The sequence below is a fragment of the Chlamydotis macqueenii genome, chromosome 2 (genome assembly GCF_036417535.1).
Source record: "Chlamydotis macqueenii isolate bChlMac1 chromosome 2, bChlMac1.mat, whole genome shotgun sequence".
In the NCBI taxonomy this organism is placed as follows: domain Eukaryota; kingdom Metazoa; phylum Chordata; class Aves; order Otidiformes; family Otididae; genus Chlamydotis; species Chlamydotis macqueenii.
This window is the reverse complement of record NC_141557.1, coordinates 117,450,825-117,477,267: the sequence shown is the minus strand read 5'-3', so window position 1 is coordinate 117,477,267 and position 26,443 is coordinate 117,450,825. Positions and strand designations below refer to the sequence as shown.

Here is a 26,443-nt window from a genome sequence, read left to right as displayed (position 1 = left end):
TAGTTTCCAGGAGCGTAATTAAAACAATTATTTCAACTGTTGGTTTCCCTCTGTTCTGTTAAGTAAGGATTTTATAAATCTGCTAATTGTTTTTCCAGTGTTCTGGCTTAATTGGCCGGAATTCCAAAGATCAATCCAGGCCTTCAGACTTTCTTTTAGAATATGGCATAAAGGCAGAAAACATTTGCTTTTGATAACAGACTGCATGCTTTTGTTGGCATCTCTGTCGCTCAGGAACACCTGGATATAAACCATCAGTTCCCTCAGACAGACTGAGCTTTGTTTACCACCTGGAAGCAGACCAGGGTAACTTTCCTTAGGTGCCTTTGAAAAGCAAATATTTCTCCCCATTGTTTTTTAAGGATATGGGCAGATAAACAAGTTACTGTGGGGTAAGCTTAAAGCCTTATACTTCAACGCATGTGGCTAGGTCTGCTTCTCCTTCTAGGTAAAACTCTTCCTTTGGTAGATAAGCATTAACTTATTCTGTGTTACTGTACGGTGCACTGGTGTGGTTTTTGCACCGGTGACCAGTGGGGAAGGATCTTGTGTTCTGTGCACATGCGAGTGCCATAACAAATGAAAATGTTGGTCTCAAAAGGGCTTTTGGTCATCCCTGAAGTCAGTCACGCTTGGGTCTAGTGCAATGGTCACATGCCCCTGTTACAAACTTTTGCATACCGTCACACATCTGTGGTACGTAAATAAAAAATACAGGATTAGAACATCATCTAGTGTATGTGAGGCTGTTCCTTTTCCATAGTCATGTCCCTCAGGAATTTTACAGTGGGAGAACTGAGTATTTGGGAGATGACACAGAACTGAATTGAGACAACTACTTTTTTACAAACTTGAAAAACCAAGACGTGAGGCTTCCGAGGCTTTTGGGTATATCAGCATCTTGTCTGGCTTGTAGAAAGAGTAAAAGAATTGTCAATGCATTATTCAAATGTATTGTTAATTCAAATCTGAGAAGTTCTGCTGGAGGAAAGAAGATTCTTTCCTTGTGACAGATGCTCTGACTCTTGTCAGGTGATTTATGAATTTATTCAAATCCCACATTTCTTCATACTAACAACAATCCTTTCTGATTTGTTCCTTAAGCAATGTCACAGAGAGCGACACCACCAACCCAACTGAGAGCACACCTGTTTCCTGCTACCCTTGTAACATGATGAAAACTGAATCCAAAGAGCATGAGAGCACGATGCCTTTGAGAAGCCCCTCAACTGAAGCTCTGCCTTCCAGGTTATCTTGGCCAAACCATTTTTCGGGGACTGCTGAAGGCCTAAATAGGAGTGATTTCCTGCTTGATCCAAGTAGGAGCTACAGTTACCCCAGACAGAAGACTCCAGGCACGCCAAAGAGAAACTGTCCAGCACCTTTAACTTTTGACTTCGATGGGTGTGAGCTCCCAGCGGGTTACTCCCCGCTGACCCCAGCAGAGTTCACGAACACCATCTCTAGCTGTCCAAAGTCAGCAAGTTACTCTCTAGACTGCACTGATGAGAAAACTCTGGGAGTCAGCAACGCAAAGCAGAGCCATTCGTGTCCTGCCTTACCTCCTCGGGCACCGAAGTCGAGTGAAGAGAAACCGGTTACAGACATGAGTCCCTTGCCACTGAAAATAGATGGTGCTGAGGAGGAGTCAAAAACTGGTTCTCCAGACCTTTTGGAAGATCAGTATCTCGTTAAAAAGGGCATGCAAGATACGTTCTCTGTGTCTTATCCCTTCTCATCTCCCCTCCACCTCCAGTTAGCACCAAGGTCTTGTGGGGATGGCTCTCCCTGGCAGCCACCCACGGACCTTTCTGGACTCTCAATAGAGGAAGTGTCTAAATCGCTGAGGTTTATTGGTCTGTCAGAAGATGTCATATCGTTTTTTGTTACAGAGAAGATTGATGGCAATTTACTGGTTCAGCTTACAGAAGAAATCTTGTCAGAAGACTTTAAACTAAGCAAATTGCAGGTTAAGAAAATACTGCAGTTCATTAATGGCTGGCGGCCCAAGATGTGATGCTGGCTAGTTGTTAGTGAAACTGTACAAGATGTGCTCGATGCACTTCAGCTAATACATCACTTCCTGGTTTTTGCACTAAAAACCCTTCCTGTAAATAGTAGTAGAAAAATTCTTACTATGCAGATAAATGTTTTTGAGTGGTGAACGGATTTTTTTTATATATATGTCAATAGTAAAGATAGAGAATCTGCAGAGGTGTGCCTTGTGCATCCCTGAACATTCAACAGCTGCTAAAAACTGGACACTAAGGGAACGTTTACTCCGTAGTGTGTTAAGACTTAGTCGTATTTATTACTGAACAATTTGATGCTGAAAGACACACACCGATCCAGTTTACAGTTTTGTGTTAACTGCAAAAAAAAAAAAGTATTTCTTACGGGATTATTTCTATTCAAATAATATTTGGCAACATGCTGTGACTTTCTTCCATTTCTGTTAACAAAAAGCATGTTCAGATATACAAGAACATTGTTTTGACACTACATCTGAAAATGTTAAGAGTTGCTGTGAAGTGCCACTAATACACTATTCTTGCAGCTTATTTTTATTAGCACTATCTTCCTGACTACCTGTAATGTGGATACATTTTCCATGTTACTTTGAGCAAAAAGAGTTAAATGTTTTTAAAGCAAGAGCCTTGCTTAGCTCATTGCCCAGAGGGGAAGGAGAAGGGGGATTTTCCTACTGAGCCACTCTGCCCTGGCCAATTAAAAGTTTATGACCTGTAGATTTCAAAAGTTGCTTTTGTAGTCGGATGGCTGGAGCAAGGAGCATGACTTCTGGTCATGCAGCTTTCTCATGGGAAAGACAGTTCCGTGCACAGACTCTCCCCTCGGCAGATCCTGCTCATTGCTGTATCCTTGCTCTAGTGAAAGGCCACCCCTTATGTTCCCTCTGCTGCCGTTACGATCATCTGAAAATGCGTTTGCTGCGCTATCCTGTTCCTGTGGTCGGATCTGTGTGGGAAGGTGATGGTAGTCCTGTAGGTTGCCTTTGAAATAAAGCATTAGCGAGGTGGGAAGGAACAGAAACAGCGGTGGCACGCTGGTAAGAAGTGGTGGCCAAGTGAGAGTTTGGGCCTTGCCTTGGGAATTGCTTGTGATGTTTGAGTTCACGTGTCTTGTTTGCAGTGGGCTAGGAAAATGTGGGTGTCAAAGGGGGAGAGGCTGCAGCATCATCAGATATTGTCTAGCTGCAAAAACTCACTGCAATAGATGTCACACAGAAGTAGTAGTCAAAGGAGATGGGAAAGGGGCATTAGGTTGCCCCTGGAGACCTTCCAAACTTAACTGCACAAAAGGCTGGAAATAGGATTCACTTCTGATAGTCCATTGCAGATTTTCTGTGCTTGGCAGAGCTCTCCAGAATCATAGAATCATAGAGTAGTTTGGGTTGGAAGGGACCTTTAAAGGTCATCTTGTCCAACCCCCAAAATGTGTCTGAATAACCCCAGGATCCCCTGCCTTTGTAGTACTGAATGCAAGGATCTGTGGAGGTCTTCAGAAAACAGTCTGTGGTGTCCATCCTCAGCAACTGTGGGTGCCCAGGATCCTCAGGTAGTCAGAGCCAGGGATGCTGGAGCAGCTTCTCCTTCACTTGCTGCTGAGCAGAGCCCTGGCCAGGGTGACACTGTCACCTGCCTTTCTTACCTTTTTGAAGTACAAAAAATACCTGTTTCTCCATTGTAGGCCACATAATGGAAGCACCAAGAGGAAATACAGAGGAGGGGCAAAAATGAGAGGCTGATTTTGCCTATTTTCTCAGCCTTATTGACTCATTAAAAAGAATTTATTTGCAAATGGAGTTTTCTGTTGCCTGGACAAATTTCATATCACGTCTCCATGCCGAAGCCAAGATGCATCATTTATCTTGCGATAATGCAAACCACCAGTTCCTGACCAGAGAGCAAAGCCCAGTTGATGTGGGTCCTAGAAAGCAGTGAGCCAAAAAAAATATCCCAATGGAAAAACCCTAAGAGTTCATAATTGTACTCTTTTTCTTAATGTATTGACTTTTAGCAACAGATCAATAGCTTTCTCTGGATGCTTTTTAATTAGCATCCTAAAATATTTTAGCTGCAAGTAAGACTAAATCAAATTCAAGTACTGTTCAGATGTGTATGCTTGTTGGAAGGCATGTGCAAGTTGAAGTCAATCGCTTGCTATGTCAAATTAGCATTCAAATTTGAAAGGGACGAATTTTAAATGTCAGGTACTTTCTTTGTTTTTCTTGGGTTTTTAATTCCGGGTGAAAAAAGTAAAGTATCTCTGTCTCTCCCAAAAAAAAAAAAAAAAAGAAAAAAAAAAAAAGAAAAGCAAAAAGAGGAGATGACAAGCTTGGTAATATTAACGTTAAACGTTTCTAATGCCCCCGGGATATTAACATCTCTGAGAAAATAGTGTTCTTTTTGACTATAGCTGGACACCTGCTCTGTTCTCTCTGCTTACCTGCTTGGAATGTTTTTTCTTGCAAGCAGCTTGGTGGAATTTGTGTTCAGGAGTGTGCTGCAGTAACATCACGTGTGCACAGACCAAAGTGCAACTGTCCTGTTGAAAGGCCCAGAAATGTGCAATGATTTCAGCAGCAGATCCTGCATGCAGAAGTACCACTAAGACCTCTCATTGCAACTTGCTGTTCGTGTCCTTCCAGTTGTCTTGTTCGGGCTTGGCACCCCTTACTTGTTTCTATGCATTTGACCTTTTCTTTTGCCCTTAGCAGCTCATCACCTTAATTCTCCAAGCCTTCTTTAGCAATTTAGGTGTTCGTCACCTTTGTGTTGTGTGAATTATATGACTGCAGCGTCCAGCCACCTCCTGTGATGCCCAAGCTGGACTGAAGTGTCTGCTCTGGTGAAACTGGGAGTCTGATGAGCAAACTGGGCAGCTGGAGTGTGGTGGTTTGGTGTAGGTCGCCAGGGGATCTAATTTATTTGCTTTTGTCTTGATCTTCGCTGCCGTGGTGTTAGGGGGTCAGGACCATCTTTGGCGCTGTAGAAAGCCATTTAAACAGGGCAGACCAATGTGATCATGTCAATCTCACTGGAAGTCCCTGACAAGAAAGGGATGGTGGCACTTTTGAAATGGAGCAGGAGGAGATGAAACCTTCAGGGCTTAACAGAGAACCATAGAGTCTTTTTAGAAGGATGTAAAAGGTTACAAAATGCTTCACTGCTTATGGTACTTCAGGATGGAGGGTTACGTTAATCGTAGAATCATAGCATGGGTAGGGTTGGAAGGGACCTTCAAAGGTCATCTAGTCCAACCCCCCTGCAAGAAGCAGGGATGTCTCCAGTCAGATCAGGTTGCTCAGAGCCCCATCCAACCTGAGCTTGAATGTTTCCAGGGATGGGGCATCAACCACCTCTCTGGACAACCTGTTCCAGTGTTCTACCATCCTCATTGTAAAAAATTTTTTCCTAATAGCTAATCTAAATGTATCTCCCTCTGTTTTGAAACATTAATAAATGTTCCCACTGTGACTAGCTCTGGGGAATATCCTGTGATAGAAACTTTTTACCAGCTGTCGTGAATAGGAGGAGACAGCACTCAGCATTTAATAGGACTTGCAAAATGGACTAGCAAACCGAGCAGTGCCAGGGCACAGGCACTCTCATGGGAGTGCCTTGCTGCTGAACTCCTGATGTGGGCTCTTGCCTGGTTTGGTGCGACCCAACCAGTCGGTGCAATGGGTGATTCCAAACTGCTCCCAGTCACAGCTCGGAGGTTAGCAATGGGGGAAACCAGCCTTGTTTTGTAGAGTAATGGAGTTCAACCATGTTGATGCGAGCTGTGTTGGTTGTCCTTGGGGCCTGAGAACAGGCTCTGGCCTATTTTTGGCTTCTAACGGAGATGTAGCCATTGAGTTCAGACAAGATGCATTGTACCAGAGTGGGCTTAAAATATCTTACTTTTTGGAGGCACTTTGTTGAAATAGGCCAGCCCTAACCTTGGACTTCTTTCCTCAGATTAAAAAAATGTAAGGCCTCTGGTGCTTATTTAGTTATCAGTGTCTGAAGTTGTGTGTTATCCTTGGGGGTTTTTGTTTGTCTGGGGCTTTTGGTAGCAAAAAAAAATCTGGTATGTCAATTCTGTATGGAGCTGTCTCTTTGTCCTGCACCAGGAAACACATATTTTCTATGCAACAGTCATGTGGCGACACAAGGACTGATGCAGCCTTCAGCTGCAAGAGCTGGATTCTGGCACCAGGGCTTTTCTGGAGGTGGACACAGAGTTGGCCAGGGGAGGGATGGGGAGGAAACTTGAGGGGAAATGCTGGTTTCCTTTAAACACTCATTGTGCCTAAGATTGAGATTCTTTTTATTGCTACCTGGCTGGCTAACGAAAGCTGTATTGAAATCAGCTCAAAGTGCGTATTTGCATTGTTATTCTTGCCGTATTAAAAATTGCCTACGGCTAGAAACGTGGAGAGAGAAAACATTTAGTCCATCCAAAATCAGAAGGAAAATGTATTTTGAAGTGTTCTTTGCAGCTAGAAACAAGGATTTGAACTAACTGTGCATTACACAGGGTTTTTTTCCAATACAACACTTTTACTTGCCACTTAAATTGACTTTATTCCACAGCAACAGCTTCAAGAGAAACAGCATGAATAGCAATGCTGTCTCAAAACCCACTGTGTTTGAAATCTGTCTATAGATACTTGAAGTGTTTTCTCCTACATTTTCTTCTCAAATCAACTCCTTGATTGTCTCCTCACTAAATATAGTGTGCTGGCACCCGTTACTTGGGTGTTGCCCAGCCAGGTGCCTGCCTGCAAGGTAGGCAACGCCCTGCCTGCGGGCTGGGCAGGGGGTACACCGCGCTATTTAAAATCTGGACACCAGCTCTAGGTAAAAAGGCTTGGCCCAGCTCTCCTGGCTTCTCTTTTTGGTGTTTGGAAATTGCAGCATTCCTGTGTACGAGCTAGCAGGTACGAATGAAATCTTAATCCAAGTGAGGCATCATCCTTTTCATTTGTGGTGCAGGGCAGTAGGGAAATGCAAGCCCCTTGTTGAGACCTAGCAATAACTAACTCTTCATTTGTTATGTCTTAAACTCCTGATAGTCTGGGAGTTGTTCAGACTGTACCATTTCTGTGCATAATAACCAAATTTTCAGTGTGAAAATCTGCAGAGTGATTCTCTTGACTTGGACAATCTTCTGAATTGTGTTAAAAATATCTGTTAGTTCTTAGCTCTTTAGATTCACTTCGGGTAGGTCAAAAAAGTAACACTTGGGGAAAAAAAAAAAAAAAAAGAGAAAGCCCCAAAACTTTGGCTTGGTACATTTCCGTTAAAAAACGAAGCATGGTTTTTGTGGAATTCTGTGCTGTTTTGGGCTTTTGTGTATAAGGCTGAAGGCAGATTATTATTTAAACCAGGTGCAAATAAATATCCCTGTAATGTATATGAACAAATTTAAACTGTGTATTGTAAGTATATAAACTGTATATTAAAGACACTATTTTCATGATATTTCAAATGTGTACAGAATTTGTTGTACTAAATCGATTGGGTTGCATGTATTATATAAAATGGTTGGTTTTCATTTAGTAATTTCACTGACTTACCCTCTTGCTCATCTCGGTGTAATTCAGAAATAAGCACTTCTCAAATAGTGAATTCGCAAAGTACGATCGAGATAATTGAGAGGAGCAATCAGGCTTTTGCATTTAACCTCTTAAGACACTTTATTTTTCCCCATCTTCTCATTTCGCTTAATCCCCTTCAGCAAGAGTATTGAGCTGGCTTGTTCCCCAAAGAATTTGCTGCCAGACAGCTTTCCTGTCTCCAGCAGACATGCACCTAAGACATTATTTTTGCTGAGCCCTCAGCCTATTATCTTTGTTTTAGAGAAATTTATCCAACTGTAATTTGGATGTGCTTTTAAGCGCAAGACCATGCGCAAGCATTTCTGCTTTGCAGAAAGGCTCTGAAGTGTTCATTGGGTGGGGATAAAATTAGAGACAAAACAACGTTGTGATCTAGGTCATCTGTTCACATTTCCTCCAATACTGGCAATAAGGGGAAATGTCAGCTCTACAACCATCCCCATGTCATGCAGATGAGTTGCTGTTGTGCCAAGTGGGGTGAAACTTTGTTCACTGGTACTAGGCCAAAAGAAAGTTTACTCCAGCACAACAGTAGTTGTGGAGGGTTTTATGGAGGGACTCGTTAAGACATGTTTATGAGAAATAAAGCAGGGCAGAATCTGCCATGGTGGTTGCCATTGGATTTGAGACAGATGGGGTTTACTTGCTTTCAACCCACACGTCTGGAGAGGGGAGAAGCATGTCTGGAGGCAGGATGTGCATCGTGTGGGGAAGGGAACAGAGAGAAGCAGAATTGCTTTTGCAAGTTAAGAAAAATCTTATTCACCATGAACAGGGCTGTCTAGGGCACATCTCTGCTGTGTTTTCCAAAGAGCAGAAAAGAAAGTATTTAAATTTTCAAATGCTCCAGTTGGTTGGCCCCAGGCTGGGTGGAATGGTCTGCAGGAAAGCATTCAATGCATGAAGGGGAAGGGATTGGCTATAGCCCAAGTGAAAATGCAGCCATCTCCCTACCAGGAAAGTGCTGCTCTAAGGAAGGTGTTTTCTGTTTATGTGTATTTTAGTAGTCATGTAACCTGACATAAATCTCCTGTCTGACTCAAGTCACCATGGCTATGTGTAAATGGGAATACAGAATATGGACAGCAGAGGGACCTGAAAACACAGCTCTCTTCTCTTTGGGAAGCGCAAGCTTAACGCTTGTGGACATGCTGCTCCTCTTGGTGTGATGCATTCACTAATTAGGCCTCCCCTAGATCTGTCTGGCATGTATATGTACCCTGTTCTGCCTCTCGCTGGGGCTCCTGTCCTTAAGTTGAGTTGCTGTGGGATTCAGAATACTGAGAGAGCCTGACGTCCTGTCTCCTGACACCGGTGACTAATCACTGAAGTCCTTAGTTGCAGTAGACTGTGCTAGCTCAGGTCATTGCTAGCTTGGGGCTCTCTACACCATGCTCTGTTGCCCAGGTATAAATGTGCTTTATGTCACCAGATGCCCATGTCGTATGCAACCACTTTCTCGTGTGCGCAGGATGACCAAGAGCTGCAAACCCAGGCAAAGATCTCCTCTTCTTCCCTTGTTCCATGCTGTGAGCAGATGATGGGATTTGCCGTTGCAGAATGAACGGAAAATCTGGGCTCCTTGGGCAGTTGCCCTTGGTGATTTTGCCCAGACCCTCGGTTCTGCTGGACCATCTCTCTAGCAGCCTTGTTCCCATGGCAGCATGATTTTTAGGGATTGCCTTGGCACCCCTTGCTAACCACTGCCTGTGCCCCTATGGGCTGCTGTTGGAATGGCAACTCCAGTGGTGGCGCAAAAACTCAAGATTAATTGTATTCCGTATATAGATTTTTATTTTTCTTCAGTCGCCTGTGGTTGTCACACTCAATGAAGATCAATTTTTGTTGAAAGTTGTCAGTATTTGTATTTTTATTCAGTTGCCTGGATCCAGCATTTCTCCTTTCCCAGGATAAAGTGTTGCTGTTCATTTTCACTCGTCACAATGAAAAGGTGACGTCAAGAGTGGCTTTGAGAAGGGGGTGTTTTCTCCCCATTCTTGCCATCAAATTCCAAAGGTAGAAAGCTCAAAATGGATAACCAGGCTGCCACAATGTGAGCATAGAATTACAACCCAAATCCTTATTTATTGCTCAATGAGACCTCAAAATGCCCTTGACTCCTGTGCGGGACAAAAGGAATCTGGTGCCAAACACGCTTGGATTAAATGAAAACCATTCCTCAAAGGGAGTCTGAGGTAGGAGGAAGAAGAATACAAGGAAAGAAAATAGGGAGGAAGGAGAAAACATATTAAGGTGCCAAGTATAAGGAGCTGGCAATGAAGTGGCGGGACATGTCCTCTTGCTTTGTCTGGCAGTGGCTGCTGTAGTACTTGTACGTGCCACACAGCATCAGACTGGCACACAGCGGCTGAAAGATGAAACCAACTGGAGGGCTTGCAGAGGGTGACAAATGGGGTCAGGGATCTCATCAGGACTCTGCCAATCCCATAAAAACTCTGTCACAAGAAGGAATTGTTTTCATTGCACTGCTGCTGTTCCTTTATTCAGTATTGACAATTATTCTTAATGAATATGAGGGGCAGCGAGGAGGGTCTCCATGGCTGGGTTTCCAGTGGCTTAGTGCAAAAAGAAAGCAAGAGGAAACTCTGATGGTTCAAAAGTGTAAAATATGACAGAAGATCTGGCAGAGCCCTGAAGAACTGCATATATTTTGGGTAATCTTATTTATTTAGCTGCAGCTCTGCCAGTGGGAGAAATGTATGACAGCAAGAAACTATCTTAAATACCAGTCCTAGATAGCTTCTGCTCCTGACGAACAAAGCACAGGCCATCCTGGTAACCAGCCCTCTAGTTTCCTCCTGAACACAATGGGTATTTTTTTCCCTCAAAAAGACTGGAAAACCACACTGGGTTAGTATTTCATAGAACCATAGAATGTTTGGGGTTGGATCACTTAGCCCAATCTGCCTGCCGTTATCAAGGACATTTTTCAGTAGATCAGGTTGCTCAAAGGCCCATCCAACCTGACCTTGAGCATTTCCAATGATGGGGCATCCACAACTTCTCTGGCCAATCTGTGCCAGTGTCCCACCACCATCATTGTAGAAAATGCCTTCTTTATATCCAGTCTAAATCTACCCTCTGTCAGTTTAATACCATTGCCCGTTGTCCTGTCACTACAAGCCTTGGTAAAAAGCCTCTCTTTGTCTTTCTTATAAACACCCTTTATATATTGAAAGGATGCAAGAAGATCTCCCCAGAGCTTTCTCTTCTCCAGGCTGAACAACCTCAACTCTCTCAGCTTGTCTTCACAGGAAAGATGTGAAGTGAGGGCACATATTATTTCTTCTTTTGATTCTTCTCTGGTACGGCTGGTTTACTGAAAAAGAAAGTGTCATTTCACATAGTGTCCAACGTTCATTTTTTTTGCTTTATAGAATTCAATCCGAGCTTCTTGTGCAATGGTAAAAACTAGGACTTGGAAACTGAGCCTCCAACAGGAGCGCAGTGGGCCAAGGACAAGCAGCACACTAATTACAAAAGCAACAAACAGTACAAACCCAGGTTTCCCAGCTTGACCTACAAACCCAGCACAGCATATAAGTTCATTTTGTCACCCTCCTCTGCTACTCTTTGGCCTTCAGAGACCAACTGGGTGCCTCTTGCCATGGGTGACGGGGTGGTTGCAGGGGATGGGTGGGTGGTCCCACACAGAGCCCTACTTGTATGTCCAGGCAAAACAGCCCATCCTTCTCCTGCCCTGCTCCTGCTGTCTGCACCCCTCTGAGCTTGCGTTGCAGACAAACTTGGTCTTAGCTTCCCCTATGCTTGCAAACCCTGAAGGGATCAGATAGGGTGATATCCACTTATAAAGGCTTATAAAATACCCCACTGCTGTTGAGCAGTGAGAAATGTTTTGAGAACCGCAAAGCTTTCAGCTGATGGAGTTTCTATCATTCTTCCTCCCTGGTTCTTCACATGTAAAATGAGCCCATCCCCACACCCAGTGTACGGCATGATATTTCTGCCCCTACTGCCCTGAAAGTGGTTTGATTATTTCCCTGTTCTGGGGATTACTGAGACGCCTTCGGCTACTGTCCAGTTGTATGGAGTCCAGCTTCCTAAGCATGTATAACGTCACTTATATTTGATGGCTAGGAGCTAGAATTTTATTTTTGTAGCTTACCCAAAAGGCTTGGGTTTGTATTTGCTTAACCTAGTGTTTTTACAAGAAAATTGAAATATCTACCTAAAGTAAAACTATACAGATGATGCATGAGAACTGGTATCATCCCATTCCTATTAATGACTTTAAACAGCAGAAGCAGAGAAGGGCAAAGCACAAGTAAAAGAAGTTACATTGAGGCTGCAGGCTCATACTCTTAAGCTTGAAATCTCAGGACTGATCATGAACCTGCCTGGAGCTGTGAATTTCCATATACAAGATACAGCTTTGAAATCTTTTTCAAAGTCTTAGGTTTGAATTGTGGAAAACCAGAGATGAGAAGATAGTTTCTAAAGGAGAGACTTTCCTGTCGCACTGTGCCTTTCATCTTCAAACACAAAGGACCAATATACAGAAAAAGAGCCAGCGTAAGCCAAGCCGCAGTGGCTCGGCCCGAGGTTGCAGCCTGGTGTCGCTTCCCTTGCAGCAATCCCGAGCATGCCAAGGGAATGGGAACAGGACACACCTGGATATTTCTTGGGACTGCTTTCCCCATCTCCAATCATTTACATCTCAGGGGCTTTCAGAGACAGAAGCAGTGTTTTGTATTTGAAAGTGACTGTCTTTACTAATGAGTTTTGAAGTTTCATGCTAAAATCCAAATATTTAGCTGCAACTCATGTTGGATTTCATTCGGAAGCACTAATCAAAAATCAAGATTTTTAGGAACAGGTACATTTAAAGACCCCAGTGCCATCACTAAAACAGTTGTTTGCATGTTCTGTTTGTAAACCATACATGACTGCCCCTGGTATTTTCTTCCTGCATGCTTTTCTGAGGTGTTACAACTTTCTGTCGGTACTCACAGAGCTGGAGATTCATATAATAACCTGTGGAGCACCTTGAATTAGGGGATGCTTGTTTCTGTCTGGGTAAAAAAAACCCCTCCTAATTCTCAAGGGATGTAGTTTGCACCCACTCATTCATGTAGATCTAGAGGAAACATGCCCAAATGCCAAGGACAAAGTGAATGTTGTCTTGGAGCTCAGACCTCAGCATTTCTCAATTTCTTTGTGAAATCAACCTTTAGTGCGTGGGTTTCTGTATTTATTTCTCAGAAAAACATTGTCCTGAAATGAAATATGATTTTTTTTTAAGCCAGAGGGGATTCCAGCCAAGAAACTAAGACGATGTTCATCAGCAAAATTTGACCAAAGGCATTATTGAGCCTCTTAGGCTTGTGATATATATCAGAAAAATTCTTCCCAGAGAGCCATTCTCCATAACAGCCACTGCTTATTGCTCTGCATTTTGCCATAAGTCACATTTATAAATGCATTTTTAATTGACGTAATGGAAGACTTGGAATTTTTTGGGGGAAAAAAGGTCTATAATTCCTTCAATTATGCTGAAATACTTGTGATACTTTTAAATAGGTGTCTTCTAGAAGGCTTTGCTATTTCTTCATTTTTAATACTTACCACAAGCTATTTCAGATGGGAGCTCTTTAAAAGCCAGCACATCAATAAAAGGTTGTGAAAAGAAGACTAGCTCGTTTTTTTTTTGCTAAAGCTGTGTTATATTACTGAATGCAGGTGTGTGTATGCACCTGTGTGTCTATGTATATATGCATGTAACTAACAAAAAAAATGCATGAATAAAAAAGTCATCTGCTACTTGTCTGCTGCTTACTGTACAGCTGAAGTGCTTCTGCAATACTGAAAACAGAAGTTTTTTCCAGCATGTGAGAACAAGCAAGTGAATTTGCCTGACAGACAGGAAGCAAAATCTGTTTGTGAAGCCAGACTAATAGTTCAAGTGCAGGGAAATGGGAAAAGGGTAATCCAGGCTTCCTTTTAAGTTTGCTTAATAATAAGGTTTTCTTCTCTGCTGAGAAAATCAAAGATTACATTCACGCAGGTAAAGGGCTTTTTAATTTGATTGTTTTAACTGAGTTTCTTTATGTAATTTTCCATTTGATTTAATTCTATTTAGTGTGATAAATGCTGCTTAATCTGAAATTCTTTTTATTTCGTTTTCATGTATGAAAGAGAGAGATGAAAGATTAGCTTCTAGTGACCTGCATCAAAATATAATTTGGCTGGAAATGAAATGAATTTGGATTTAGCTGTATCTCCTGGATAGTTTTGCTGCAACAACAAATCTTCATAAAGTTAAGCTGCCTCTGCTCAAGGAGTGGAAGAGGTGTGTTCAGCTGAGCTGTGAGAAGCTCCTGAGAAGCTCCTGCGGTCTCTGCCCTGCTTCTGTGTGTGTCTGACTGGAGTCAATGCCGTCAGATCCTCAAAATGCAAAGGAATTTAGGATTTTAAAGTAAGATTACTGCAGCAGCTTTTCATGGTTTAATTATTCTATATTGGAGGCTGCTGAGTGATGCGTTCGGTGAGCTGATTGCTTTTCAGAGAGCATTAAAAGATTTAGTTGCTCTCTGTTTCAAGCATTTGGAAATTTTTGCGCTGGGATTGAAGGGAGCTGTGGAGCAAATCGTGTCTCTCCCCGGGCGCTGGCGGCTTGCTTCCTTGGTAGCTTGGGCTGTGTGGAAGGAATTGTGACAAAACGTAATTATTTTGGATTTAAGCTTTGTTGTAACTTGGTCTGTGTTTTGTCTCTCAGCTGTATAAAAAGCAATATGCGCCAGTTGTTGGGTTTTCTTAATCGGTAAGTATTAATAGCGAGGATTAATACAGCGTTTTCCCCCTGCTCTGCTGGTGGCACTGGTCTCGCTGGGTGCCCGCTGCCTGGGCTGGTCCCAGGCACGTGGCTGCTGTGGGGAGCTGGTGCCCCTCCATCTGTGCAGAGCAGGCATCTCCGGGTGGACATCTCTTCACATCTGGGTGTCCTTTTCTACCCCAGGGCATTGGCTGCAGCTCGAGGTAATGCAGTCACTAGAGCAGTAATACAGGCAACCTATGTGCCATCCCATGCTCCTGTCCTTACTGCGCCGTTGTCTGACCATAGCTGCTGGAGTTGCCATCTGTGCTCCTACTTGGTGAGGACATATCCAAATATCTCATATACCAAGAGCAACTGGTTCTGCTTACAATATTTACAAATATCGCATGAAAGGTATTTACAGAAAAAAAATAATTTATTTTGGATAGTGTGCAGGAGGAATAAGTGATCATAAAAACCTCCTCGCATCAAGGTACCTTTGAGTGACACCCCCTCCCCAGGTCACTGCCAGCTGGCCTTGCAGTTGGCCATGGCAGCAAAGGAGGTCGTCTGTCAGGACCGGCTTGAGATGAACATGGTATCAAATTGGAGGGATCAGTTTTACTGAACAGTTTAAAAATTCTTATCAGCACAGTTGCAAGTGCTATGAATTCTATTGTAATTTTCTTCTGTACTGATTACAAAAAAAAAAAAAAAAAACAACTTGGTAGCCTTTCCATAAAGATCCACTTGGAAAGAGGGAGACAGAAACAGGACTCGCCTGTGGTGGCTGTGGTGTGCTGCTCCCCGAGCCACACGGCTTGTAGAGCTGAGAACAACCGTTTCCACCTATCTCTATCTCCTCTTTGACAAATTTCCTCCCATTACCTGATGCCGGACCCCCCTCAGTGACAGCTGAAGGTCCCCTGAGCTGCCTCCCTGCTCCGCCATGAGCTCTCGTCCTGGGCGGCTGCGGTGGATCCGCAGCTCAGCCGGGCAGGGCCGAACTGGGCAGCCAGGAGAGCTCTGCCTCACCGCGGCGGCTGGGACAGACTCAGCACACACAGAGGCCCTGCAGGAGCCTCTGGAGGCAGTCCCAGCTGGAATGGGATCCAGTTTTGACATAGTTTCCATTCAAGTCCTCTTACCTGGGAGACACAGCCATGCCCTGGGGAGCTCGTGTTGCTCACACGCAGATCTTGGGCTGCGTTCAGTTCTTTCTCTGGATGGTTTATATCAACCGCACTCTCCCATCCCAAAGCATTTAATCATGGCCCTTCTGAAGCATCAGCCATCTCACCAGCACTTCCCTACAAAGACTGTAAACTAACAAAAGATTGATAGGTTCATAAAGCAGAAGTTAGGGTGGTGTTTCCCCACTTTCCGCTTTAGAAATTAGGCTTCTGTGAGGATTGCTTTTTCTCACTCTGGGGGATTTGCAAGGCTTGTATGGTCAGTGATTAGAAGAAGCCCAAGTGTCTGACAAGCCTTTTGAAAACAAAGCAAAAAGTGAGTTGTCCTCTCTCTTTCCTTCAAAGGTAGCCCTAACGCCGGAGAACATTCTTTGATAAGCTGTCTCCTGCTCCACACCATACAGATATTCCACCGGCTTATATGGCAGGGGCGAGGAAGAAATGAAATCCCTGTCACTATAAAGCTGTACAAAGTAGAATCATAGAATCACAGAATGGTTTGAGTTGGAAGGGACCTTTAAAGGTCATCTAGCCCAAACCCCCCTGCAGTGAGCAGGCACATTTCCAACCAGATCATGTTGCTCAGAGCCCTGTCCGACCTGGCCTTGGATGTTTCCAGGGATGGGGCATCAACCACCTCTCTGGGCAACCTGTCCCAGTGTTCTACCACCCTCATTGTAAAAAATTTTTTCCTAATGTCTAATCTAAATCTAGTTCTAGTTCTTTTGACTTCTCCTGTTGGAATTTCCTTAAGTCCTCTTTTAGCGTGGATTTTGCTCACTAAACCATAACAAAATGGATAAATCTAATAATTTTAATTTGAATTGAATTTGATTCTGCTTGCACTTTCTCCTTCCTAAGCAGCTTTTTGTGTCATGGAAACAATGGTCCAGTTTGTATTTAATAGTTCATCTATTTAATAGTTAATCTTATGACATTTCTCTGCATCTGGAGGAAAATACCCAGGCTGGCTAATAATATCAAACTGATGAGCAAAGGACTAGCACCCACATTCCCAGCTGATGATGTGGCAAAGATCAAGAAATTCTGCAAAGCTCAAACTAAAGTAAGTTATAAATTGCTCTAATACTGGCTAATGGATAATGAGATTCCATTCTAATGTTGGTAATGTGCAACGTAAGTGTTTGCTGTTTCTTAAATAGGATATCTTTGACCATTTAAGCAAGTCTTTAGCACCAAACGTTCATGGCCATTAGTATATTAAAAAAGCCATTTTGTGTATGCTACTGTGGGGTAATGAGAAAGTTCTCAACAATGGGACACGCATTAAAGGAGACATCAATATCTTATTATTAGGTAAGAGCATGTAGAGTTAATAGTGCATTGATAAGTTATTTTATTATCCCCCCTCCTATCATGCCAGTGTAGTTCTGTTATACAATATTAGCAAGAAAACAAAAACCAACCTAGTACAAAGACTCATTTAGTCTTACACAAGAATGTTTGTTAGTGTCTTAGGATCAATTTATTTTGTCCTTGGGCACATTTTTACAATTATTTCTGTTTTGTCCCACACTTCCCTATTTACTTGACATCTGTTCTATGTTTCTGACTAGTGTTGGCACGATGAGCTGTTGAGTCTAATCCTGCACTGCTCATTCGGGTGAGACACCCACTGATTTCACGAATGGGCTTCAGTTTATCGCTCAAGTTGATGGAACTATTCTACTTCTGTCACTTGAAGGCACAGTGGCCGTTCAATTGTGACTTCACTTCTCAATGCTTTTTTTTCAGTACCTATAATTAAGTTACATTAGCCTGACAATGCTAACCTGCTGCATAACAGCTCCTAGCAGAGGTGTCAGCTTCTTTGGATGAATCAAGCTCTTTATTTCTCTACAGAGCTTTAATCGAATATTTGATAACTCACTTTAAAAATAGATTAACCTAAAATAATTATATTTTTCAGATCTTTCTGTTTGAGTGTGTCCTTTCTCTCCTGAAGAGGGTAACTTGGACACTGACTTATTGGCAGTACTGAAACAAAGCTTCATCCACACCACAATCCTGGCATTTTAACCATGTGAGTACAGACAGGATCATTACCAAACAACTCCTTGTCAAAAGCACTTGCCCAGCACCTGAATTACCTTACTGTGTATCCAAAAACAACACATGTGGAGCCATGAAAATTCAAAGCAATTGTATGATGGCACTCAGTGACATGCTAATGGATCTGCTCAGCTTTGTAATCTAAAGGACTGTCTGTTAAAGCTCTAATAAAGCCAAAAGCTGATCCCTTAATAATATACAAAGCTACGTTGGACATATGCATTAAATTATAGAACAGTTTGGGTTCAAAGGGACTTTTAAAGGTCATCTAGTCCAACTCTCCTGCAAGGAGCAGGGATATCTTCAACTATATCAGGTTGCTCTGCGCCCCGTCCAACCTGGTCTTGAAAGTTTCCAGAGATGAGGCATCCACCACCTCTCTGGGCAACCTGTTCCAGTGTTCAACCATCCTCATTGTAAAAAATTTTTTCCATATATCAAGTCTGGATCTACCTCCCTCTATTTTAAAACCATTACCCCTCATCCTATCACAAGAAGTCCTGCTAAAGAGTTTCTCCCCTTTTTTCTTATAAGCCCCCTTTGGGTACTGGAAGACTGCTGTAAGGTCTCCCCGGAGCCTTCTCTTCTCCAGGCTGAACAGCCCCAACTCTCTCAGCCTGTCCTCAGAGGAGAGGTGCTCCAGCTCTCTTATCATCTTTGTAGCCCTCCTCTGGACTCACTCCAACAGGTCCACATGCTTCTTATGTTGAGGGCTCCAGAGCTGGATGCAGTACTCCAGGTGGGGTCTCATCAGAGCATAGGGAGAGAATCACCTCCCTTGACCTGCTGGCCATGCTTCTGTTGATGTAGCACAGGATGCAGTTGGCTTTCTGGGCCGCAAGGGCGCATTGCCGGCTCATGCTGAGCTTCTCGTCCACCAGCACTCCCAAGTCCTTCTCCTCAGAGCTGGTCTCAATCCATTCTCTGCCCACCCTACATTTGTGCCTGTGATTGCCATGACCCAGGTGCAGGACCTTGCTCTTGGCCTGGCTGAACATGATGAGTTTTGCATGGGCCTACCTCTCCAGCCTGTCAAGGTCCCTCTGGATGCCATCCCTTCCCTCCAAGCATGTCAACTGCACCACACAGCTTGGTGTTGTTGGTGAGCTTGCTGAGGGTTCACTCTATTCCACTGTCCATGTTACTGACAAAGATGTCAAACAGGGCTGGTCCCAATACCGAACCCTGAGGAACACCACTTGTCACCAGTCTCCACTTGGACACTGAGCTGTTGACCACCACTCTTTGAGTGCAGCCATCCAGCCAATTCCTTATCCACCGAGTGGTCCATCCATCAAGTCCATGTCTCTCCATTTTAGAGACAAGGATGTCATGCAGGAGACTGTCAAATGCTTTGCACAAGTCCAGGTAGATGATGTCAGTTGGTTGTCCCTTATCCACCGAAGCTTTAACCCCATCATAGAAGGCCACCAAATTGGTCAGGCACAATTTCCCCTTAGTGAAGCTGTGTTGGCTGCCACCAATCACCTCCTTATTTTCCATGTGTCTTAGTGTGGTTTCCAGGAGAATCTGTTCCATGACCTTGCCAGGCACAGAGGTGAGACTGACTGGACTTCTTTGAAAGTTGGAACGAAATCTTAAATTAAAGAAAAGAAAAAAGATACTATTTTTTTTTCTGGGAGGATTCTGAAGCAAGCACTCCAATAAGCAAAGTATAGTTTGAGCATTTCTATCTGATTTATTTAAATAAATATCTTTCGTAGCTACCTATGTTGCAGTAATGTCTGGAGGGGTGTTACGTATGTGGTTCCTTTACATATATTGATACATTTAAATACAAATTTATATTTTTAAAAATGTATCCTCCTGACCTTAGAACTGCAATTCTTCTAACACACCAATACTGTTGGTGTAACCTTACAACTCTCTAAAGCAATTTAGCAGCTAATCCATTGTTCAAGATTTCCAAGTTTGCTAAGACTCAGTAGCATTCTGGAGGGGAAATGCTGAAAAAAAAAAAAAACAAACTAAAATTCTAAAACATGAAGAATTTCTTACCAGAGTCCTTCAACTTTGGGAACTTGAAGGTTCAAGCATGTGTCTCTGTAATGCTTTATTTTATTTCAATTGCCTGAACCTGTGTTTTTGGAGATGCTGGTGGAGCATGGCAAGCTCCTGTACTTGGAGTAACAAAAGAGGTTGATTTGATTGTCTCACAATTTTCTCCTGTTAAATTGAAGTTGAACATTACACCCCGTGACATTTATATGGGAGTTGTGTTTTTGAATAACATATTAAAAGGCTGCAGGCTTAGGAAAAAAAAAATGTACTGATGATGTTTCAAGGTACTTACAAGGTTTAAGTGAATGTTTTAAACTCTGGAAGTTTTTATCTTCATTACTTGAAAAGAGGAAAAACTTAGCTACTTCTCAATATTTCTCTCCACATACTCACAACATACTATCAACATTGTCAGAAGTATCTACTTTTACAGGGAAGAAGCTTAGAAACACTGAATAAAAAAATACTTATTATGAAGACCACATGGTAGCTTATAAAACTGGCTGTAACTGCCCCTCAGCTACCTGGCAAACTGCATATTTTAAGGCCACAGCCCCAATCTCCTCTGGAATTTGCAATATCGGGGTTTGCGTCTTCTGACCTATCAGCAGGGACTCCTGGCTCTTCTGCTCCCACCACCTTCATCCAGCTATTGCGGTCTGTCTGCCAGCAGCAATGAAGCCAACAGATACCAGGTTTTGGGGGCCAAGAGGGAAGAAGTGTCTTGGCAATGATTCTGGCCATGGCGGAACAGCACAGCCAGAGGTCCTCGGTTTTCTCCCACTGAGTGCCATGTCCCCGCCTGTGACCGCTGTACTAAACAGCACTGTTGAGGCAGCAAGATGTCCGACCAACAAACAGATACTGGTGGGTTGCCTTTTCTCTGTCTGATTTGACAGCAATTTATTCTGTACTCTTGCTCTAAGCCTCCTAATAGTCCTGATTTAACTGTCTTTCCAATAAACTGAGGAAACTCATTTCCCATTTCCCAAGAGCATTTGGGCAATTAATTGTAAAAATACTTTGTAAGTGCAAGAACATTTATCTCATTCAAGTTCATTCCTGCCAGAGCTTGAAAGTACCAAGGTTCAAGTTTCCAGGAGCAATTAGCCCCTGACATCATCAGCAATTATTTAATGACTATCCCTGACGCCCAGCTCAGAGGTCTGGGCCTGCATCCTGCAGTCCCTGGATCTGAAGGGGGTGACCATGATGCTCCTCCTGCCCCCATTTCTTTTACACATCCATGGAGAGGAGTCGGGGCTCTGGCTGCTGAAACCCACACCACTTCCCCTTCTGTAAAATGTTTCCTACTGCAAACCTGTGTATTTGCATTGGGTTGCCGTGTTGTTGAACATAGCTGAAGTTTGAGGTTTAATGTCAAATAAGCTCTGCTGCAGCTGGGAAAAGACCTTTGGCAGGGGTAATCCTACTAATGTGTGGGTCCATCTGAGATGATCCAGACCCTTAGCAGTGTATGGCTGCATCTTACACAGTGACTCTTGGGAGGAATGTGCAAAAAATATTTTTACTTCATCAGAAGCTACTTAAATTTCAAATACTTTCAGCACCCCTTGTGACAAAAGCCAAAAGTGGTGGAGAAGGAGAGGATGTTTACTGCACTCCTGTTTTAATAAGCTAAGGGAAGTTTAGCACTCACAGATACTATACAAAGTTATTCAGCACAAATTAATCATTCACATGTATCCTGAATAAAATTATAGCAAAGAAAGGTCAGGATTTCTCTATTGCTTATTAGGCTATTTTTTTTTTCCAGTGCTCTAAAACCCGTGTGCCAAAGGCTTTGGCCGTACAGCTGAAAGATGGCAAAATGTTCTGCTTTCCCCTTTAAGAGGCGATCTTTGAATTGCAAAATATTCCCTAAACTGCTTCCACCATCAGCAGGGGGTCGCCAGGAAGGCAGTTGACAGTAGCTGTAACTGCTGATTAAGAAACTGATGCTCAGCCGTGCGTTTCCAAAGACACCGAATTTTCCCATCTTTCAAGCTCTGAAACTCTCCTGTTGTGCAACGGGCTCCACTCACCCGTGTGTGCATCAGCAAGCGCCCACGTACCAGAGCTGCTGCACCCCAGCCCCTGGGTTTTTTTGGTAGAAAAGCTTTGAAATCATCTTGATGCCATCTTATAAGAAACAAGAATGTGTTTTATAGCTGAAGAATATTTGTGGAAAGGAAAAAAAACCCTACATGTTTAGCCCACCCAGTCCTGTTCCACCAGGTCATTGAAGGTCCCTTCCAACCCTAACCATTCTATGATTCTATGATTGAGGTGCTGTGGGAAACAAGACAGAAAGAAAATATGCAAGTAAGCCCAACCACAGCCAATCTGAGAGTGATCTGACACACCTGGAAAGTGCTTTGTGCAATATGGGTAAAAACCAAGGCAAGGGGAAGCCAAGATAACTTAGTCTTAGGAAAGCAAATGGCACCACCTAATCTAGGCATTCAGGAATGATTATGGCGTAAATGAAAGCGTTTCTGACTTTGCTAGCACAAAGAGTGGCTTGCTCATTTGAACCCCAGGGGATAAAAGGTAAATGAACCTGTGGGGGAAAAAGGGCAAATAAACCTCTATTCCTCCTTTCCCTACATTTCATTTCAGAAATACCTTTGAGGTTGCTGGGACCACATTCAAAATGAATGCGTCTGCGGCTACTTCTATTTCTCAGAAATTCAAATTTGTTCCAGTGCTCATGAGTTGCTCCTGGGGGCAAGGCAGTTGCCAGACAGTGCTCTGCAGGTCTTTTGTGGACTGGGCTGTAGCCTGTGGGGACTTCTCTCCCAAGGGAGGAGGACAAATATTGATATCTGGTCTTCAGTGGCTCTGTGAAATCGAACGTTGGTCTCCACCAATTCTTCCAACAAATCCTCCAATGCAAGAACCACTCTTATTTATTGTCCCCAGCAGCAGCCTATGCAGGGACGAGCTCTCCATAGGGGCACCAGACCTGACACCACAGGATACCACCACTGCCTTTGTCCTCAGCAGAGGCCACGGAAGGGGTTATGCTTCCAAGCTTTTCTTCAGTCTTCCAGCAATGAAGTATGTTGTGTGCGACGCTTGCACCAGCGCAGTCTCCACATCACCCTGGCTGCCAATTTCCCAGACCTCCCTGAGGGAGAGAGCTGCCCCAAAAGGCTCTGCAGCCCTGTGGCTGGGGCAGCTGGACGCCTCACAGTCCTTGTAAGTGGGACACTTGCACATTGCTATAAGCTAGTGGAAATAGGTTTAAAAAGGACACCAGTAGTGGTGACTGAACCTGCTGTGAGCTGGGAACCTATGAAAAGCAGAATAAATGGGTGGGCTGCTGAGCAGGAGGAATTGTCTGGGCTTCATTTGCTAAGGAGCATCCATCTGCTTGGGAGACATGGCCTGCAGGCTATCATGCAGTGGCCCATAGTGGGTACTCACCATCTCAATTTAATTTAATTTTTTTTTTTTTTTTGCCTTAGAACTTTTATTATCTTAAGGAAATTAATATTTTCTTATCCCAACGGCTTTTCTTTTTCCATTCCTCCCAGTCACACATGCTAAGGCTTAAGCACAACCATTATCCCTTTGGACAAGGCAAACTTGCAGTTGTCCTGAGTGCCTGCAGAGGTTGTTCCTTAACTAGCTGAGGTGATTCATTTTCTGTTTCTCTCCTTACTTTCAGCTTACCCATGACAGCAGCAGCCAGAATGAAACCTGACTCTTCTAAGGAGCAACAGAGACAGACTCCTACCACAGTTAATAACCAAAGTTTATTAAACAACTTAATAACTACCAAACTTAATAAACTAATAGCTTACTTAACAAACTAAACTGAGGTTGCAATATTATTCTATGTAATTTATAATGCTCTGTTCTGAACAAGCAAACATCATGTACATGAGTGTAAGCTACCCAAGTGATGAGAAGTATGGCAAAAAAAACAATCGCAGATGAAGTGGGAGACATGCTGCTGACAAGATTTGATCTGGCTTTTTGTAGCATAGACTGCGTGGATCCAGATGGTGTTAAAAAAAATTATCAAGGGCAAATGCACATACACGGAGCTCTAGCAGAACAAGATGGCTAGTTCTAGTTACATATTAGTAACCACTAAGCAGAAATGCTGTAATGAAGAAGTTAATCAAAATGTTCCATCAAATTGTTTAGATATAAGATTCAAATATAAAGAGCACCCAACCTTTTTTTCCCATGAGTATTGCACTGGAAGAACAATCATGTTTATGTATTGTAGTATGAAGCATTGCAACCTTGGGAAACAATGAGGTTTTATTTTGTTCTTTTAAGTTCCAGACATTCAAGTTAAGCTTCTTCGATGCTATTTTGTTTTCACAGTAGGTGAAGTCAAAGGCAGAGATCATTTCATCTCAAGTGGAAGGCGTCTAGGAATTCATGAGCAAATGAAAATGAAAACTGGAATGGAAACCTGTCTGCAACCTCTGTGATACCAGTTATTGTGTACATGTTGTGAGTAGTAAACTTTGACGGGGGGGGGGGGGGGAGGCGGGGGGGAAGGAAAGTGTTCCATGAAAAAACAGAAAAAGGTGGCAATGGTGATAGTTTTGAAGAAGTTTAATACAAAGGAAACAGATCCATATGCACTCCAGAAAATTATTAATTTGGGAGTAGGAGGGGTGATCAGTGTGAATTGCTGTAGTCATTGTTTTTTTTCCCAGTTCATACTGTTGATGCTTAGAAAGGGGAGAGGAGAAGGAGAGCAGACCCATGATATATCTGCTGAAAAAAATTGTAATCATCTTCTTGAAAAAAAATTAACTGTTAAAACTTGACTTTAGAACTAGACCAATTTCATTGCTATTTAAAAAGACTAGACTTTAGTCTTTTTTAATAAACTAGAATATATGTAGTTGAAAGAAGTGGGAAAATTAGGCCATCATATATTTATTTTCTTCCTAATTTTGTAATACAATCTGAGCAAAATACAGCTATATTGCCATTAATGGATCAAATACTACAAAAGTCTCTAAGCAAGAACCCTAGATTTGAGAAACAGCAGCTGACTGTATGACTGTTCAGAAAATGCAGTTTATTCAGTGGTTATCTTCTCCTTTTGAAATATGAATCTGTGTACTTCCAGCACTGAAAATAGCTTGAAAATGCAATCTAAGTGGACAGGAGATTTAAGATCCCATTTATGAGAATCAAAGGTACTTTAACTGACATCTGTGTCTTAGCAAAACCCCCTGAGTTCTAATAAAAGTGGGAAAGGAGAGCTGTGAAAATAAATTGAGAAATACCTCTTCTCTGTTCCGATCTGCACCTAAAAAAATGACAACTCACGACTCCTGCCCTGCACCATGGAACTGTGACTGGCTGGTGTGGCTGGTACGAGACACCTGACATGCTTAGCTGAAATAAGAAAGCTAGCGTCTAGGATCAGTCCCTTTTTTTGCATTTAGACAATGCAGTGCCAGCCAGACCATAAGACATTATGATTCAGTTATTTGCTATCTGTGCAAAGCTAGGCTGAGCAAGCTGATTTGTGTGATGCAAATAGCAATGAAATTGGTCTAGTTTGCCTATAGAAGGAATATGAGGCTGTGTGTACTGTTTAGCATAGATATTAGGTGGAACGCCTAAAAGATTTTCTGCAATGCTGAGATTCTTGAAGAAAGACCGGTAAGTAGCTAGAACAGCCTTTTTTTTTTTTTTTTTTTTTTTAACTCCAGACCTGAGCCACTAACTTGAATGTTGGGGTTATTTTATTTTATTTTTAAGCCCATGCTGTGACTCCTGATAGACTCAGCAGCGGGGAATGAGTCATGCACGCAGCTCTAAATACATTGTGCATATACTCTGCTGGGTCCAGCTGTACCGCTAGTCCAGAGCCCAGAAAAGGAGGAGCAGAGGAGACAACATTCACTTAAGCCTGGGTCTTTGCTGGGCGGGGGGGAGGGGTGCAGCCACCAAGTACCAGCAGATTCACGCTTGAATGAAGGACAGGACCAGGACAGTTGACCTGAAGAGTCAAAGTCCACAGCTCAAGCCCTTGTTCTGCAAGGAGAACCCACTAATAGGCTTTTTACGCTGGGCCTGAGCTGCAGAGAGTGGAATGTGCCTGACCTGCATGGCTCCAGGAATGGAAGCAAAGCAAGTCCTTGTTACAAATTTTGACCCGAACCACCAGAATGTGAGAAGGCCCATAAAGAGAAATGGAAATTTGTGCAGATTTTACACTGGTGGGTTTTCTGTCATGTTAGTATCTCAGTGATTTCATATGGAGAAGCTTGATTTTTAGTAAAACTTTCTGTGAATATGTTTACTTTAGGAAAGTAAAGTAAACATCCAGTCTTTCTGTGAAACACCGCAACCCCATGTATGGCTCTCCAACTGACCAATGTGGTATCTGATCTGCAATGAATATTTGTATTATTGGCAAATGGGTCAAATGTATGTCTCCAAAATTAAGCTGTTTTGTTTAAAAGAACAGATGCAGTCCTAGTAGCCAGATAGAAAAATCTTTGTAAAGCAGGCAAGTCAGCTCCAGAGGAAAGCCGTAGGACCTGCGCTGGTGAATCTTTGTTGCTGTTTTTACAAGAGGTGACCATTACCAAGACATTGCAACTTAAATTACAAATCCAAGTAAAGCATCTACTCACAAAGAGGAAAACTCCAGTTGAAATGCTTCATTTCCTAAACCATATGTGTATTTTTAGTCTCTCACCTCCTTTCATCACAGAAAAATAACATCACTGT

General features: G+C 42.9%; 2 protein-coding genes across 2 annotated transcripts in view; one reads left to right on the top strand and one right to left on the bottom strand.

Annotated features, from left to right (window-relative positions):
* The window catches only part of GAREM1 (GRB2 associated regulator of MAPK1 subtype 1), a 105,315-nt gene extending 97,822 nt beyond the window's left edge, over positions 1-7,493 (top strand). The window contains exon 6 of the mRNA XM_086740770.1: positions 1,105-7,493. Within this exon, the coding sequence (XP_086596896.1) occupies positions 1,105-2,017 (913 nt within the window). The 3' untranslated portion in view covers positions 2,018-7,493. The remainder of the gene's footprint in view (positions 1-1,104) is intronic.
* Positions 7,494-22,738: 15,245 nt separating this feature from the next.
* MEP1B (meprin A subunit beta) overlaps positions 22,739-26,443 on the bottom strand; it is a 34,353-nt gene continuing 30,648 nt past the window's right edge. Inside the window, exon 15 of the mRNA XM_086741496.1 lies at positions 22,739-22,948. Within this exon, the coding sequence (XP_086597622.1) occupies positions 22,739-22,948 (210 nt within the window). The remainder of the gene's footprint in view (positions 22,949-26,443) is intronic.